General features: G+C 39.5%; 1 protein-coding gene and 1 long non-coding RNA gene across 2 annotated transcripts in view; both read left to right on the top strand.

Annotated features, from left to right (window-relative positions):
* The first annotated feature begins 168 nt into the window (after nucleotides 1-168).
* LOC144023522 (uncharacterized) lies at nucleotides 169-2,069 on the top strand. The gene is made up of 2 exons (XR_013284567.1): nucleotides 169-1,722; nucleotides 1,847-2,069. It is a non-coding gene; the product is annotated as an uncharacterized LOC144023522 (long non-coding RNA).
* A 3,009-nt stretch (nucleotides 2,070-5,078) lies between these two features.
* grm6b (glutamate receptor, metabotropic 6b) overlaps nucleotides 5,079-18,387 on the top strand; it is a 23,244-nt gene continuing 9,935 nt past the window's right edge. Inside the window, exons 1-6 of the mRNA XM_077530161.1 lie at nucleotides 5,079-5,598; nucleotides 7,310-7,884; nucleotides 15,503-15,719; nucleotides 17,127-17,262; nucleotides 17,979-18,133; nucleotides 18,343-18,387. The exon at nucleotides 18,343-18,387 is cut by the window's right edge and continues 96 nt beyond it. Coding sequence (XP_077386287.1) covers nucleotides 7,366-7,884; nucleotides 15,503-15,719; nucleotides 17,127-17,262; nucleotides 17,979-18,133; nucleotides 18,343-18,387 — 1,072 coding nt within the window. The 5' untranslated portion in view covers nucleotides 5,079-5,598; nucleotides 7,310-7,365. The remainder of the gene's footprint in view (nucleotides 5,599-7,309; nucleotides 7,885-15,502; nucleotides 15,720-17,126; nucleotides 17,263-17,978; nucleotides 18,134-18,342) is intronic.

Genomic DNA, 18,387 nt, shown 5'->3' with positions numbered 1-18,387 from the left:
TAGTCCAGGGATCCTCAAAGTACTACTAGAGCAGGGGTCTCCAAGTTCGGTCCTCGAGGGCCCCTATCCAGCCTGTTTTCCATGTCTCTGTCCTTCAGCACAGCTGAATCTAATGATCACCAATCATTGCAGAAGCCTGATAACGATCCTGATCATGAATCAGGTGTGTTAGTGGAGAGAAACATGGAAAACAGGCTGGATGGGGGCCCTCGAGGACCGAACTTGGAGACTAGAGGTATCCGGGCTCCCTTTAGAGTACACCAAAAGAAGTTAATGTGCCCTCCTGTCCTCCAGCATATCCTTCTAATGCCAAACTGTATGTATTTTTTTTAATCCATGTAGTTAAGGTAGCAAGAGGAACAGTGAGATACAGCTTTATAAACAAGAGTCAAAATAAAATACGTTTTGGAACTGGTGTTGCCACAACCTGTCAAAGTACTGTACAAGCATTTGATGCCCATGCCTAATGTTAAAAGAAAATACAGCTTTCAAACTTGCCCTAATATTTCCCACCTTCACCACAGTGTGAGCTCATTCATTTGCCACCCTGTGAAACACATTTTTCACAACACAGGTGCACAAAGCTCCATAAAATCAAAAAATTCCAGTTGGTTCTGTGTTTGAGAGATGTAAACTGAGATTCTAGGTACTGTATGATGCAAGCGCGGTGCTAATGCTCAAACTGCACAAGGTTACAGTGGCTTACGTTTTTGATGAGCACATAGGCCTACTATGCCGCTCTATTTTAACATTGATCAAGTCAAATTGATTTCGGAACAGAACGTACGATACAATCAATGAGATAGAAAGGTATTGAGCCGTGTAATATTTTATATGTAAGTAACAAAACCTTGAAATTGCATTTCAAGTGGACCGGAAGCTAAAGCAAGTCGGTTAGTATCGGGGTAATATGATAGTCAGACGTCAAGCTGCAGACTTTTAACACTAGACGAATGAAGAACAGAGAGAAGTACGTTTACAGTAGTTGAGGTGAAACATAAATGCATGAATTATAATTTAGGCGTCACTAACAGATAGAATAGGATGAATCTTAGGAATGTTGTGAAGTCATGTGTTGGTCATGATGATGGTACTTGATGGTACTTTGTTTTTCTTTTAGGTATTTCATCATTCACTAAACGGTGCAGTTTTTACAGTTCATATTTAAATGGAAAACTCTTCTGGGACAAAAATATCAAACAATCACATGCCAAATAGTGAGTATAGAGCAGGGGTGGCAAACTGCGGTCCTCGAGGGCCGGAGTCCTGCAGGTTTTGCAGATTTCCCTACTCGAAGTGCAGCTGATTCCAATTAACAGGCCCGTTATCAGGTTTCTGCAGAGCTTGCTGATGAGCTGATCATGAATCAGCTGTGTTGAAGAAGGGAAATATCCAAAACCAGCAGGACTGCGGCCCTCGAGGACCGGATCTCGCATCGCACCCCCCCCCCGGGTATAGAGGGAGTTGAGAAGATTGTGCCTTCTTTTACCAAGTGAAATTTTCTTACACCGTTGCTTTAAGGATGCATCGCAGAGTTTAAAATGTTAGTGTAAAAGATTTTCATCATCATCACGTCATCATGACGTCATGCTCGTCCCCGCGGACAAAAGTGTTGTGTTAGCTAGCATTCAACACAGTTGGGATGGAAACTGAAGCAAGAAAAAACAAGCACAGCCCAAACTCCAGCTCAGACTCTTAAAAACGACGAGCCTGACACAGAAGGTGTAGTTCCACTTTTGGCCAAAGTTGGCAGTAAAAATGCGACAACCTCTGCAATGCATCTTAATTTCCAAACATGAATGATGTACTTTGTAGACTCTTAAAAACGACGAGCCTGACACAGAAGCTGTAGTTCCACTTTTGGCCGAAGTTGGCAGTAAAAATGCGACAACCTCTGCAATGCATCTTAATTTCCAAACATGAATGATGTACTTTGTAAACCAATGGCCCCCTCAATACAAGTATGAGTATATTGTATTTGTGCATCTTCATTGTCCTGCAATGACTGAACAGACAAGCGTTGGAGCAGCTTTTCTAATAGAAACTAACAATAAACAAAACAAAATGAATGCAAACGTGTGGTTTCTTTGCAGCCAGAGATGTATAAATCAGGTGAGGGCTGACATTTTAATCAAATCAAGCTAGGAATTAGAGGAAGAAAAATATTGCCATTAATTTGATGCAATTTAAAGGAAAAAATGCTATATTGGGATTTATAGGTCTTTAAAATTATCTGCCTTTTTTTTTGGGGGGGGGGGGGGGGGGCATTTTAAATCCCTTTAATGGTCACTCCAAGAAAAATACATTAAAAAAAAAGTTGTTCATATTTTCTGAGTTATTGGGTCACTAATAAAAAAAATAAATGAAAATTACATTTATACGCCCCCTAGTTTTTATAATATAAGCCTCTACCAAATGGTTGCGATAAATGTTGACGGTAACAAATGTAATAATGTGCAATAGCAATTAAATTGTTGTTTAGAACCTGCAAAGACAAAAGGTAAAGAGGAAAATGTAATAAAATAAAATAATTGATCTCAAGTAAATTGTATTTTAATAAAGAAGCTTTCTGTTGTGTTTTTGCACAAAATTCATCTGCTTGAATCGTGTCTGTGGCATTATTTCAGCTATCACATCAAAGCGTGATGCAGATTGCCAGTATAGTCCTCCATGGCAGGGAAGTCAAAAACACCCATGAAAAGGAGCATAGCCAGGAAATCTTCGATCTCTGCAGGATTAGTCTTGATTGGATCCCACAGCTCTCGGGCAGAGTACAAATTTGATTGATGAGCAATGTGTTGAATCTTTTCATCTGTGAAGATCATTTTTGAAGTACTGAAAGGGTGTCTTGACCATTTCAGGGTGTTCAAACTTTGAATCAGAAATCTGGATGTCCTCAATATCTACAATAGCTTCCAAAATTTATCTGGCTTATTTTTCTTTGTTTTCAGTCGTTTTTTTCTTCTTGCCAGGGGTTGACATAATCATCCAGTTCTTCAGTTACTGTTTTTAGGGTATTTTTTCCCCCCCTTTCTCTTCCTCTTAGCATGTGTGTTGGTTGAGAGCAGCTCATCTTCATCCATAGATTCAGGGGATTCACCATACAACTCTGCTTGGTTGGGCAAATAATAAGGATACCCAATTTCGTCATCAGAATGAGAGATCAGCCTCAGAGTCTTGAGGATCTACTGGTACAAGGGCCAGAAAATTCCTTGGCCTTGAACCATGAAATGATTTAGCGTCCACCCCCCGAAAAACAAATGGAGGGAGGATTAAAAAAAAAAAAAAAAAAAGACTCACCGTCATCAAAGTTAGCATGTTTGCTAAATTTGACAACCTATCAATCATTCAATTTCAATATAAAAACACTATAGCTAAAACATATTGACAATGTATGAATAGAAGTGTTTCTATTGCGCAGAAAATTGTAAATGTCTGTGAAATTAGCACAACTTCACTGACCTGTAAATTATATGGTTGAGCTGTCCAGCCATGCTATTTTTTTTTAATTTTTTTTTACCATGAACAGCCATATCAACCATTTGGTCAAGCATGTTTTTAAAAAAAATATTTCACCCTTATAACATGTTTTTGTGTTGTATCAATTGACATCATTTGGCTAAGTAACATGTTAAATGATAAAACATGTCGAAAAAAGTAACTTATCTTTCAAAGTTCAGCCAAAGTTAGTGCACATGTCAGCAGTGATTTGCAAGTTTCTCACTGAAAGCTGACTGAAAGCTCTACCTGTCAAAGAGTAGAGTGACCCCTAGTGGTTATTTTGTGCATAGAATACTTCAACCAAGTAGGAGAGATGACCCAATCAGATGACTCAAAATGTGGTCTACCAAATGGTCGAGCAGACCATTTTAGGGGTATCATATCTGGTATCGGTATTGGTGACTACTCAAGAGTTGAGTAATGAGTATCGGTCGGAAAAAAAAATGGTATCGACCATCCCTTAAAACTGAACATACATTAAAAAATAAAATAACAAATCTAAAGTCGGTTCATTTGAACTGAAAAAAAAAAAATATGTAAAGAAACACAAGCAAGTAGCTATCTGAGGCAATCAAGCAGGCATGTTGTCGAGAGACAAATTAATTACTCAGAGGCTAATAAAAGAGACGTTACAGGGAGTCATAAAGCACTATGCTAATCAACGTCAGTCTCCCTCCATGAAATAACAACCTTCGCGCCCAGATCCGAAGCCAGAAATTTTTCAGTGGGGTTGCCAGGGTAACAGAACACCTCAGTGAGGGATGGCACATCATTCGCATTCTTGTAACCTCTTCTGTAACCGAGATGTCATAGTTTACCTTACAATCCACAGTCGGTTTTTCATGAAATAAAATAATATAAAGAATCTTAGCCAACACAATCACACTTTTCCTCTCTGCCATCGTTTTACCTTTCTGTTGTAGCATCACAAAAATCCCTAAAAAAAAAAAAAAAAAAAAAAGACAATGAAACAAGCAAAACACAAGTTGAACTATCTTCAGGTTGAGGTTAACTTTCAAGGACTGGTGCAAATTTTGCGTGACGCATGGCGTATAATCTCCACAGAGGCGGGTATGACCCAGTGTTGGTAATTCTGCAGCAGACCTGTGAGGAGGTTGCAGCCGACTTCAATCATGGCTAATCAAAGCAGCTCCTTCCTTTTAAATTTAGCATGCTAGTCGCACACTAGAGTCTCAATATCGCGGAGAGAACCCCTCCCAAAACGGATCCGTTGTGTGCCCACAGTTAGTCTTGCACTCATACAACAATCAAGATCCACTAGCATTTGTGCATTTGTGTCTACGAAATGAGTGCCCTAAATGTGCTGACTCATCAACATAACTCCCCCATATTAGGCCATTTTTGGGGTGATCAACTTCAGAAACATCTAAAGCAGGCTCGCTTCTTCTCCCACTGCGCTATTTGACAGGTGGGTGAAAGAAAGAGAACGGAAGAGCGAATATGTGTGAGTGAGAGAGTATGAATCAAATCACTCATCTAATCTCTCAAAGTGACTGAGGTCCAGCATAGTGGGGGAGTGGAGAGAGTTCTGTATTTGGTTCAGATGTGGCGGGGGGGCTCGTCCACCTCGTGGCTTCTTCACAGACGCCTGCATGATAATCCCAATCTGTGGCCATTAGTGCGCCGAGAGACGGAGTGAGTGAGGAGATAGTTCAGCAGAGCGAGTGAGCGGAAAAGAGGAGGAAGAGGAGGGTGGAGCACCCGCGATGCGCACAGAAGGAAAAGAACGAGCGAGAGCTTTTAAGGGATTTAGCAGTGATTTGTGGAATCTCATTGCTGTGATATTGCACTTTTTCCCACCCCCTCTCACCCCACACTTTTCCTCGACTCTGCCATGATACCGTAAAGGCTGACAAATCAGGGTTTTAATTTTTGGTTTGATCATCACAATTACAAGTTTTTAGTGCGCTGTTGTTATTTATTTATTTGTTTTGTGTGAGTGAGATGATAAAGGATCGATGATTAGTGTGGAGAGGGGAGCCTTGCCTCTGAGATAGAATCTCACTTTGAAGCAAATATGGATACGAACACGTGGGAGGGGTAATATTGGTCCAGAAGGCGGTGAAGAATGGGCAGGTGAGTGACATTTTTTTTGTTTTTTTTTTACATTGCTCTGCATCTGTTGTAAAGGTACAAGATGTCACTCAGTATTCTACTTAATTGCATGCACCAAAGTGGAGAAATGTGTTGCCTTATTAAATACATACACTTCAGTGCAAACTGTCAGGTCATATGATACCATATGAACTAGAAATAAAAATGTCAATAAATAAATAAATAAAAGCACTGTAAGCTTATTTTGGAATTGCTATTTTGGACCTCTTCTCTCTATGCATGCAATGAAGAAATGTTTCAGTAGACGATTTCTGTTTTGAAAAATTTATAATGTTTACTATAAACTTAGTGCTCTTAAAAAAAGTGTTCTATATTTACTTGTTGTATGCAAGCTGCAAACTTGTCATTTTGACTTGCAATGGTAGCCATCAATGCTACAACTTTATGTGCATCGTAAAAAATGTTCTGCATTCCTTGCATACAATTAAGAGTACAATTAGCCTAACTGATGTTCGATATCATTGCAGTACCGAACTTTAGAGTAGTCAATGATAATGATACCAAATAGGTATTGATACCACTTGTATTTTTGATACATAAAATTACCCCCCGAAAAACAATGACAGAAAATAATAATAATAATAATAATAATAATAATAATAATAATAATAATAATAATAGTTTTAAAAATTATATGAAATATAATATAATATAATATAATATAATATAATATAATATAATATAATATAATATAATATAATATAATATAATATAGAATAATATAATATAATATGATATAATATTGGGCGGCACGGTAGTCGAGTGGTTAGCACGTCCGCTTCCCAGTTCTGAGGTCTCCGGTTCGAGTCCAGGCTCGGACCTTCCTGGGTGGAGTTTGCATGTTCTCCTCGTGCCCGCGTGGGTCTTCTCCGGGTATTCCGGTCCCCTCCCGCATTCCAAAGACATGCATGGCAGGTTAATTGGGCGCTCCGAATTGTCCCTAGGTGTGCTTGTGAGTGTGGATGGTTGTTCGTCTCTGTGTGCCCTGCGATTGGTTGGCAACCAGTCCAGGGTGTCCCCCGCCTACTGCCCAGAGCCAGCTGAGATAGGCGCCAGCAGCCCCCGCGACCCTTGTGAGGAATAAGCGGTCAAGAAAATGGATGGATGGATAATATAATATAATATGGTCAAAATTCTGTTAAATTAATGGCATTTTTTTTTGTTATTCTTATACTTTCAAATTTCTAGTTCCTAGTTGCAAAATAAAAGTTGCCACAAGAGGGCCTATACACCAGTATCGGTGTTGCAAGTACAGAGCTCTAATTCTAATATTTGTTTGCAGTGGTGTAAAACGACAATACATAGTTCAGGTATTTGTAATAAAAGAAATCCCCTACACACAACTAAAACAAACTTCTTGCATTATTACCACAATGGAAATAAAAATCAAAATTATGATACCACAATATTGAGTTTTAGCTCTCAGCAGACTGCATCAGTGAAGTTAATGAAGTATCCAGGGAGCGTATTTACTCATACAGTAAATCTGAAATCCACTGGTGTTTACACTCCTGTAAAGAAATAATAAGCAATAATTCATATAGAATAACTAAATATGCAGAAGAAAGTTACAGCGTATTAAGTGATGAGGTCAGACATTGTTAAAATGTAAAAGCAGAGCACATAAGATGATGACTGAATCTTCAAGTCTTGTGTGTGAATGACCCTGCAGGTGTCAAAGGTAGAAGGGGGGGTGTGGTGCTCCACGTACCTCTGCTGGTCAGCATCATGACATCACAAGAACTCTCATCTCATCACTGCAGCTGGCTCAGGATATTGTCCAGACTGCTGTGGATGATGTTGGCGGGGACCTTTCCGGGTTTGAGGGCCCAACAGGACACTCAAACCCAGTCTCTCAAAATTGAGGGTGACATCACCCTGGGGGGGCTCTTCCCAGTACACTCCAGAGGGCCAGTGGGAGTTCCCTGCGGAGACATTAAAAGAGAAAAGGGAATCCATCGATTGGAAGCCATGTTATATGCCCTGGACCAGATCAACAGTGATCCGGACTTGCTGCCCAACATCACGCTGGGAGCCCGAATACTGGACACCTGCTCAAGAGACACGTACGCGCTGGAGCAATCTCTCACTTTTGTCCAAGCCCTCATTCAAAAGGACACGTCTGACGTACGCTGTTCCAACGGAGAGCCTCCAATCATCCCCAAACCAGAGAGGGTGGTTGGTGTGATTGGGGCCTCGGGCAGCTCCGTATCCATCATGGTGGCCAACGTGCTTAGGCTCTTTTCGGTAAGCTGTCTTACACTATACTTCTCTTTTTTCGACTCGCAGCTATTTCAGTTCCTTTTCAGCAGTTATGATGATGATGAGGCATGTGAAAGTCATCCATTTTTCCACAGCTTATTCTGTCAATCAAAGTGCACTTACAGACAAACAACCATTCAAACTCACAGCTATGAATAATTTAGACTAGTGTTGGCAAATTTCATTTTTCATCACATTCCACATTGTAGTTACGGGCCCTCAGGTGGCTGCATGGAAACCACATGAATGAATAGTCAGTCAGTTTGTTATTTACCTTGGTTTGAAGGTTGGTAAACCTAGTATGTACAATAAGGAAAGGGATAAGTTTATTTATCTATTTTTTTTATTTTAATAAAACATCAGCAGCTTAAATGTTTTCTTTTAGGAAAGTGCGACCTTAATAGTTTGTCTTTGTGAGAACGTTTAAAGGCAAGGTCTTCCATTTTCACTCAGGAAAATGCACTATTTAATACAGGATTTTTACCCATGAACTCCTTCTCAGTCTACACCTCTGGGCTTCTGTTAATGTGTGGTGGTGATTGTGGTGGTGGTCACTCCCGCGGCGACTTGACAGCACGCCCGAATTTTATTTTATTTTTTTCACTCACTCACTCACTCACTCACTCACTCACTCACTCACTCACTCACTCACTCACTCACTCACTCACTCACTCACTCACTCACACAAGCTTATGTGTGAGTGAGTGAAAAAAAATAATCAGTCAAGTCCCCCCGCCATCCCACGCTCTGCAATTGGCTGGAGGGGTAAACAACTGTCTGTCCACAGAAACATCCCGCTGTTGACAAGACAAACACAAAAAATGGCAAAATACAGGTTTGGGTAGGAAAAAATCACCACCACACATTAACAGAAGCCCAGAGGTGTAGACTAAGAAGGAGTTCAAGTGTCTACATCCTGTATTTATATAGTGCATTTTCCTGAGTGAAAACGGAAGACCGTGCCTTTAAATGCTAATGGCAGTCAAAAATTAAACTAGCTGCTTTGCCTAAACTGCTAGCTGCTCTGTGTTTGCTAATGGACTAGATGCTGTGACAAAGCTGTGAGGCAGTTACACTTTTCAGAATATAGGTACCCTGGCCTTTCCAGGTATTTGTTTATGATCATTTTTATAATGATAACCGTTTTTGAACAGAAGTCAATGAGGCTAACACATAAAATCGCGTGAAGGAGCCAGATCTGTGTCATATGGGCCAGTGATTGCCTTCAATTAGCCTAACATAAGGCTTCTTCGGCTTCACACTTTGATATTTAGCTTCGCAATTTTAGTTTAAAACTTCACATTTGGTCCTTTTTCACTTAGCATAAACAAATAATGGCATGTGATCGACTGGGGGTATTGGGGGTATTACGTTCTATTGCGCTAATGGAAATTGGAGTGATTTTATTTATTTTTTTAAAGTCTCGTTAATTATATAGATTTTTTCGTTTATTATATGTTTTTCCCACATTATAAGGCGCACCGCCTTATAAGGTGCACCTTCAATAAATGACACCTTAAAACTTTTTCCATATACAAGGTGCACCGCACTATAAGGCGCACCGCATTATAAGGCGCACCTTCAATGAATGACATATTTTAAAACTTTTTTCATATATAAGGCACGACAGTAGAGGCTGGGGTTACGTTATGCATCCATTAGATGGTGCTGCGCTAAAGGGAATGTCAACAAAACAGTCAGATAGGTCAGTCAAACTTTATTAATAGATTACAAACCAGCTTTCTGACAACTCCATACACTTCCGAGAGGAATAAACAGCTGTTTTATTATTTTCTCTGAGGTAAATTATTAGTATTAGCTGGCGATCCAAGATGGCGGGATATTCCGCGCATGCGCGTCACCGATCGTGCAGGGTCACCGATAGCGTTTTGACAGCGAGACCTGTTGCGGCTCAATAGTGATCCATATATAAGGCGCACTGGATTATAAGGCGCATGGTCAGTTTTTTTGAAAAAATTGAAGGCTTTTAGGTGTGTCTTATAGTGTGGAAAATACGGTATATGTTTTTTCATTTTAGTGTGATTGATACTTTATTATAAATGCTTTTTCATTCATCATATATGTTCTTTTTTCAGTTACATTCATCGTTTTTCATGAAAAGTATGTTTTGTTTTTAATTTACTTATACAGCACAGCATATATATATATATATATATATATATATATATATATATATATATATATATATATATATATATATATATATATATATATATATATATATATATATATATATATATATATATATATATATTCTTTTTTGTTTTGGTATGGTTTTTAGTTTATTATGAATGCTTTTTCATTAATGTTTTATTTCCATTTACAGTCATTTTTTCCCATTAAAGTATGTTGTTGTTTTTTACTTATTACAGCAGAGTATATATTTTCTATCTCCGGAATTCAACAGTCAAAACAGTCAGTCACCAATGGAAAGGTCTCGTCGAGACAAATCCGCGGATGCCCCTTTGTCCCCGGTCAGAGGGTTCGAGAGCTACAGCTGCGCAAAGACCAAAAAAAGATAAACAAACCAAAAAGCACGCTGTTAAAAAAAATATGTAAAAAAAAAAAAAAAAGCAATCTGGAAAATATCCGCGAAACAGCGAGGCCGCGAAAGATGAAGTGTGCGTCAAAGCTTGCGAGTCAACCTTTATTGTTGTGGTTGACCACCGCTGGCTAATCTGTAATGCAGCTGCTTAGTTTTTGTACAGACAATTGATCTGTGAAGATTACACTGCTCATCATAGCAGTGTTAGAGATTAAATCCCGCATGATGTCATCGAATATAGTGTGTAAAGGTAGAAAAAGCTCACGATGAAAATCAGACCGCTTCAAACAAGCAAATTTTTCGAGGCATGAAAGGCTGAAGTGTATTTCTTCCCCTTCCTGGGGGCTCCTTGCATTCTTTATGACGAGGATGCGTCCTGGGAGCCAAGGAGCAGCAGCCTGCATACAGGGCAGATGTTAACCACAGAATTATAGATCCCAACATCCACTAAGCCCCTCTCAGCAGCTCAGGACCCTGGGCTGAAAATAGAGCATCAGGCCAGAGGATGACATTGCTTCCAGGATAACAGCAACTTGTGGCCTCGCCGGAGAGGAGTAGATTTAGAAAATGGTGTGTTTCTGCCTACTGTCCATATGTGCTGCACTCTCCACTGCACATGCTTCTCCACTGTGCTGGACACTGAACATCTGCTCGAGGAGACCACATTGGTCCAAATCAACTAAAAAGATCAGCGCTATTATCATTATTGTTCTACAACAAAGTAGCATAAGTGTAATAAAGTACGTCTTTGAAAGGTGATACATTATGCTTTTATTTTATTTCATAAATTTAAACTGTTTCCATGAGTTGTAAAGTGGATATATAATGGAAAATTTGACACTTTAATCTCGCACAACCAAGTATGTCTTTTGTTAGCTGCCTATTTATGAAAGTGTGTCTTCAATCTAGCTGTTTGGAATTTAGCCTCAGTGTGGCTCATTTAGAATCAGACAGGACAGTCCCACTTTTGAGCCGACTTTCACCAATCCTATTGTTTTGTCCCAATATATATATTTTTTCCAGATCCAGTTCAGATCTCACTTTTTTGCCATGTCAATCACAAAGTTGTCATCGAGATTTATACATTAAAAGGGAATTTAACTTTTACATTTCTGTGTACTCTCACATAGAACGAACTACTACTTGTGTTCACTCTAAGAATCATGGGAAATGTAGTCCTGCTAACTATGGTGGTTGCCAATCGCTGACCAGATTCAATGCAAACTGTGCTTTCTAATGGTGTAGTTCCAATGTTACAATGTGGGAGCGGCGCAAAGTAAAAGGATAGTCAGCTTCCAATAGATGCTGGGACAGAGCAAGAATAGTTGACCCCTCCACATTGATGAATAGGATTTGGCGCATGTCAACCATATTATAACCCCCACCCACCCCCTTCCGTTGTCAAACATTGATTACATTTGGTGAGAGTTTATTGCATACTTAATTTCCAGAGAAATTGTAGCTTCCTGGTTTTTAATTTAGAAAATCTGGTCACCCTAAGCTAATTTACACAACAACATCCCCCTTACCAATTTGTTCCACCCATGATGCAAACAAGCGACTGGTATGTCAAAAACAGAGCAGCCAAGCCGCACTGTTACTACACATTAGCCATGTAGAGCGTATGCTTCTCTTGTGCTAAATTTAAAGGGAATGAGAAGAGCCTCTTCAATTAGCCGGGAATCAAGTCGGTTCTGCTCACTCCCACAACGGCAGAAACACACATTTCTACCTACAAAAATACCAAAAGAAAGAAATCTTCACCCATGGACACAGACTGCTCTTTGCGCAAGACTTGTACTGAGCACAAAAAAAAAAAAGTCCCAAGGAGCAAGAATTACAGCAAACCGCACACCTTTTTGAATCCCTGTTGAAATCAGCCCATTTTGAGGAAGTGGTCCGGTCTAATACTACTCACCCCACCTCTATATATAACAAGTGACATATAGAGGAGTGACAATCAGGGGTGGAATTGTTCTCAATCTGAATTACACTTTTGAAGGAAAGTGAGACAGAGAACTTTAAAAGAGAGATATATATAGAGAGAAAAGCATGAAATGTATTTTACATGTGGAGAATGCCACTTAGAGTAAGGACCCGTGCATAAAGTGCACAAAGGTGCACATTTGAACGACTTGCTTACATTTGCTTACATTGCTTGCATTTTAAGAAAGCGCCAGCTCTCCAAAAAATTTTTTAGTTGTGTCAGGCACTCCAGAGACCAATACAAGCAAATTTCCCAAAATGTCTTCTTAACAATTTGCATATCTGTTAAGCCATAATGACAGCCTGAGTTTCCTCAGAACTCGTGTCACAGAACGCTATCAGGGGTAAGTCAGTGATGATCGCACACACTGGAGGTGAGGATGAAATCATCCAAACTATCCCTTTAAACCCAATTATGGTCTAATGGCTTGAGATCAGGTGACTTCCTTGGCCATTGAGGAATATTAATATGAGTTGATTTTCATGAAAGACAGCTAAAACGGATGGTTGCAGAATCCTTTGTTGGTGTAGAAAAGAAACTCTTCCATCCATTTTCTTGACCGCTTATTCCTCACAAGGGTCGCGGGGGGTGCTGGCGCCTTTCTCAGCCGGCTCTGGGTAGTAGGCAGGGGACACCCTGGACTGGTTGCCAGCCAATCACAGGGCACACAAAGACGAACAACCATCCACACCCACAAGCACACCTAGGGACAATTCAGAGCGCCCAATCAACCTACCATGCATGTCTTTGGAATGTGGGAGGAGACCGGAGTACCCGGAGAAGACCCACACGAGCACGGGGAGAACATGCAAACTCCACCCAGGAAGGCCAGAGCCTGGACTCGAACCGGAGTCCTCAGAACTGGGAGGCGGACGTGCTAACCACTAGTCCACCGTGCCGCCGAAAAGAAACTCTTTCACAACAAAAAGAATAATATACTGGAAAAGATAGGCACGTGGGCAGAATCTACAATCAGGAGGTACCTTCATGAATATAAACATTGTTTAAGGTATGCATAAAATTCAAGGACAGACAATCCAAGGAAACTCGAGTAAACAAATATTCAACATTTTGAAGTAAAAATTTTCAGACATATGAAACCGAGGTCAACTTGTTTCAGATTAATGGATGGAGGAAAATACTGGGAAGGAAAGGAACAGCTCACGATCCAAAGCATACCACATCTCAGGGTCCTTGGTGTTTTTTTTTATTTTTTATAATGATTCCTGGCATAAGAGAGATTGTGAGGTGTGTAGAGCTATTTTCTACTGTTGTAGGGCCAAAGTGCCACTGCTTGAAGACTTTTTATTTGGAAGATCAACCCTTGCTGAAGTGGATGGTTGGATTATCAGGAAAGTTGAGCTTGATGGGGTTAAACGCATAGCAGCGAACTGCACTCCAGAATAAAATATATTGTATGGCTTACAACTGAGAATGCTAACCTTTTTCGAGTCCCTTGATCTCTGTCTCTCCCTCTGTGCTTAACATAATTTGACTAAAACCTCTAAATCCTCCAGATAATCTGTGAAATGGTTCTCCCACTCCTCCCTTCTTCTCCCTTCTCTACCCCTTGTGTCTACCTTTTCTCGCTCCAGTGGGTCCACTGTTAAGGCATACACAGAGACTGACATCAGCTGGGTCAGCGTTGAAACGGTCCACATAAACTATGTCATCAAAGACATCGTACACCTCTGAATTAATCTTCTCATTTATTTTCCCCTTCAAACAAATGCTTGTACAGCTGTGTTTCTGACCATCTGTATTTCACTATGACGCCATAGCTCCAAAGCAAACCGGGGCAGATCACACTGCAAAGTTGTCTCCTTTCTGAGAATTACAGAGATATGAATACTCTCTATGATAGTCCACTTTGGGATGTTAATCCGCCTGCAGTGTGTCAGCTTGTGTCAGTGTCTCAGTATAAACATCACAACATGCATAAATGTATGTACTGTATTGCATCCTTTATTTAACCAGGTCAAATCCTCAGAGATCAAAATATTTTACAAGAGGGACTTGGCCAAGGAAACATCATCGAAATCATATGCAGTTTTATGTACCAAAAACAAAAAACATAATAATAATAATAATAATAATAATAATAATAATAATAATAATAATAATAATAATAATAATAATAATAATAATAATAATAATAATAACAACATTGTTAGCACGTCCGCCTCCCAGTTCTGAGGACGCGGGTTCGATTCCAGGCTGCGGCCTTCCTGGGTGGAGTTTGCATGTTCTCCCCGTGCCCGTGTGGGTCTTCTCCGGGTACTCCGATCTCCTCCCACATTCCAAAGACATGCATGGCAGGTTGATTGGGCGCTCCGAATTGTCCCTCGGTGTGCTTGTGAGTGTGGATGGTTGTTTGTCTCTGTGTGCCCTGCGATTGGCTGGCAACCAGTCCAGGGTGTCCCCTGCCTACTGCCCAGAGCCAGCTGAGATAGGCGCCAGCACCTCCTGCGACCCTTGTGAGGAATAAGCAGTCAGGAGGATGGATGGATGGATGGATAATAACATTATTATTATTGTTATTATTATTATTATTATTATTATTATTATTATTATTATTATTATTATTATTATTATTATTATTATTATATAAAAGAGCCAGCATAGGTGTGGGAATGAAATACATAAGATAAAAAAATATATTTGTCTCCTTTAAAATGCATGCATAAGATGTTTAAAAAAATACACATAAACATCAATATTTTGGAAATATTTAAATTGCTCAAACCTTTTTGTAGGTTGCTACTGTTTTGCCATTAAAAATACAAATCAAAATCAAATTTCGTTTTGTCAGTGCTTAGGTTGGGTTCAGCCTGACTGAATGCCTACATAGCACACGTTCAAGAATCTTTACATTTTATAGGAGTAGCAAGCATCCAGCTCGTTAAAATGTTAAAATGACATAGGTTACATTATATATAAAACAAGAGTAGGTCTAGAATTGAACCCTGGGGTACCCCTTTCAAAACAAGGTCATCAGCACCTCATTTGCCTTCCATTTTTTTGTTACCATGAATTCATCTGTGTTTCAGATCCCTCAAATCAGCTATGCCTCCACTGCGCCGGAGCTTAGTGACAATAGTCGATACGAGTTCTTCTCCCGTGTGGTACCGCCTGATTCTTACCAGGCTCAGGCCATGGTGGACATTGTGAAAGCCATGGGATGGAACTACGTCTCAACGCTAGCATCAGAGGGCAACTACGGAGAGAGCGGAGTCGATGCTTTCCTTCAAATATCCAGAGAAGCAGGTTGTTTTTCTCAGTCTGCACTGCAGTCGCATTAATATTAATTTAATATCCAGCACATGGGGTGAAGCCCCCAGCTCCTCAGATGTTGCCTGGGATCACGACACCTGATATCACACACACAAATACACTCGTGCGCACGCACACAGTCACACGCACGCTGAAAACAGTTCACATCTTTTCGCCTGGTACTCAGCCATAGTGTAGTGAGCACAAGCCACCAAGCATTGAAAATATCAAATAGTACAACTCTAGTAAACCAGTGGTGTCCAAACTACGGGCCGGGGGCCATTTGCGGCCCGCCGTCGATTTTTCAGTGGCCCGCGACATATGCTAAAAATAGCATTTGACTCAGTTCAAATAAAATAAACAAAACAAAAATGTTTGGAGATGGTCAAAGTAAGAAGGGAGGGTATCGAAAAACAGGTGCCATTAAAGGTTATTTTAGTTAACTAAAACTAATGAAAAAACTAAAACTAAAATTCAAAAAACAATATTGTTACCGAAATAAAATAAAAACGAAAATTCTTTTTAAAAAACAAAAACTAACTGAACCTACATTTTATGTTTCAAAACTAATTAAAACTAACTATAATTATATTAAACATGTCCTTCGTTTGAATCTTTGGTAATTAATTTAACGCATGAGCCTTTGGGGATGATTTTAAATGTGATTTTTAGTAGATTTATTTCGATATAAACTTGAATAATGACGTTTGAAAGTATGTCACACAGAAGTGATGTCATCAAGCAGCAGCCAATAGAAAAGCACCTTCAGATGACATTGCTCCCATGGTGGTTTTTAAATATTGCGCACAAATAATACACATAAAAAACAAAACAAAACAAAATAACCTAATAATACTGAAACTAACAAACTGAACTAAAACTAAGATTTTTTTAAAAAAAGAACTAAACTAATAAAAACTAACAGAACAACCCTGAAAACTAATAAAAACTAAAATGAAAAATTCCCAAACTATAATAACCCTACTGCCATATTACAAATAAACTGGTTCATATCGTGTAGCATTTTTCTAAATATGCAAAAGAACAAATACATTATTTGTACAATTTTTAGGACTAAACACAATTTCTCTTCATAACATTATGTGGCCCTTGCGTCCTTCTGATTTTCTGGATGTGGCCCTCAAATGAAAAAGTTTGGACACCCCTGTAGTAAACCTTGAAAAGATCAAAATGAAATTGTGGGTAACTTTAGTGACTGTCTGCACAGGAAAATGATATCTGATCGACAGAAGAAAAGTTCTACACTGTATTTGAGTAATGTGCTCTTTCTTGATGACATATTATTTTAAGTTTTTTTTGTAGACAATTAGGCATCATGTGATGCAAATGCAGGCAAAAACAAAAAGAATGGTTATAACATATTGTATATTTGCAACACAGGTGGGCTGTGTATTGCACAGTCCATAAGAATTCCTCGAGAGCCCAGACCTGGGGAGTTTGAAAAGATCATCAAGAGACTGATGGAGACGTCGAACGCTCGCGGGGTCATCATCTTTGCCAACGAGGATGACATCAAGTGAGTGGTTACATGCTACAGCAGGAAAAGATCATCTTCATGGTGACATATAGGCAAAAACATGCATTTTAAGAAATCATGGGACAGGTGGAATGCAGTTTCAGATAGAAAAAGAGTCAAATGATTTCCATGCACCAAATAAAGAAAACAAAGAAATTGGATGAAAACACGAAATTTAAGTTTGCAATTGGCTGGCAACCAGTTCAGGGTATACCACGCCTACTGCCCGAAGCTGGCTGGGATAGGCTCCAGCACCCCCGTGACTCTTGTGAGGAGCAAGCGGCTAAGAAAATGGATGGATGGACTAATGTTAAGTAAAGAGCTGTCCATTTTAAAAGCTGAATAAACAGTGGAGCACTGTCATCTTTCAGTAAGAAATGAGGTTGGATAAAATTGGAGATAACTTAAATGCTCAGTAAAAGATTAATATTGGGAAAAAACAATAAAGCACAATGCAAGAGAACTCAAGAGATTTGGACTTTGGACTCCTTTATCAAGATAATAGGTTTAATTAGCATTGAAGAAATTACACATAATTTATCTAGATTAAATCTACACATCGGGGCTAGAAGTGAGTCAGATAACGCAGTGCACAATATCCAAGCACATTTTTTGAGCTTGAAAACCGTTGTAAGTTCATGCAGCCCGTCTGGTCCCTTTGTGTCCTCAAAAGTGAGGAATGACTTAAATAATGAATTGAATCTGTTTCCTTCCAGGCGAGTGTTGCAGGCTGCTAAAAAGGCCAATCTGACCGGCCACTTTCTATTTGTTGGCTCTGACAGCTGGGGGGCCAAGAACTCCCCCATCCAAGACCAGGAGGAGGTGGCGGAGGGGGCCGTCACTATCTTGCCAAAAAGAGCCTCTATTGACGGTAGGTGGAAACGAGAACTTTAATAAACTAAAACTGAATGGGGAAAATAGTTTTCAGCATCTTATCTTGTGATGTCTGACAATGACGGAGGACTCTTGTACTAAAAGCAACAAATACAAGAAATTCATACCTCAAAGTTCACAAACAGCATAATTTGTCATGTCAAGAAACAAGGAATAAAAAAATATGCATTTTGCAAAATGATTCAGGATTTGACCAGTACTTCACGTCAAGATCTTTGGAAAACAACAGAA

The sequence above is a fragment of the Festucalex cinctus genome, chromosome 8 (assembly GCF_051991245.1).
Source record: "Festucalex cinctus isolate MCC-2025b chromosome 8, RoL_Fcin_1.0, whole genome shotgun sequence".
Lineage (NCBI taxonomy): Eukaryota > Metazoa > Chordata > Actinopteri > Syngnathiformes > Syngnathidae > Festucalex > Festucalex cinctus.
This window is presented reverse-complemented; position numbering and strand designations above follow the sequence as displayed.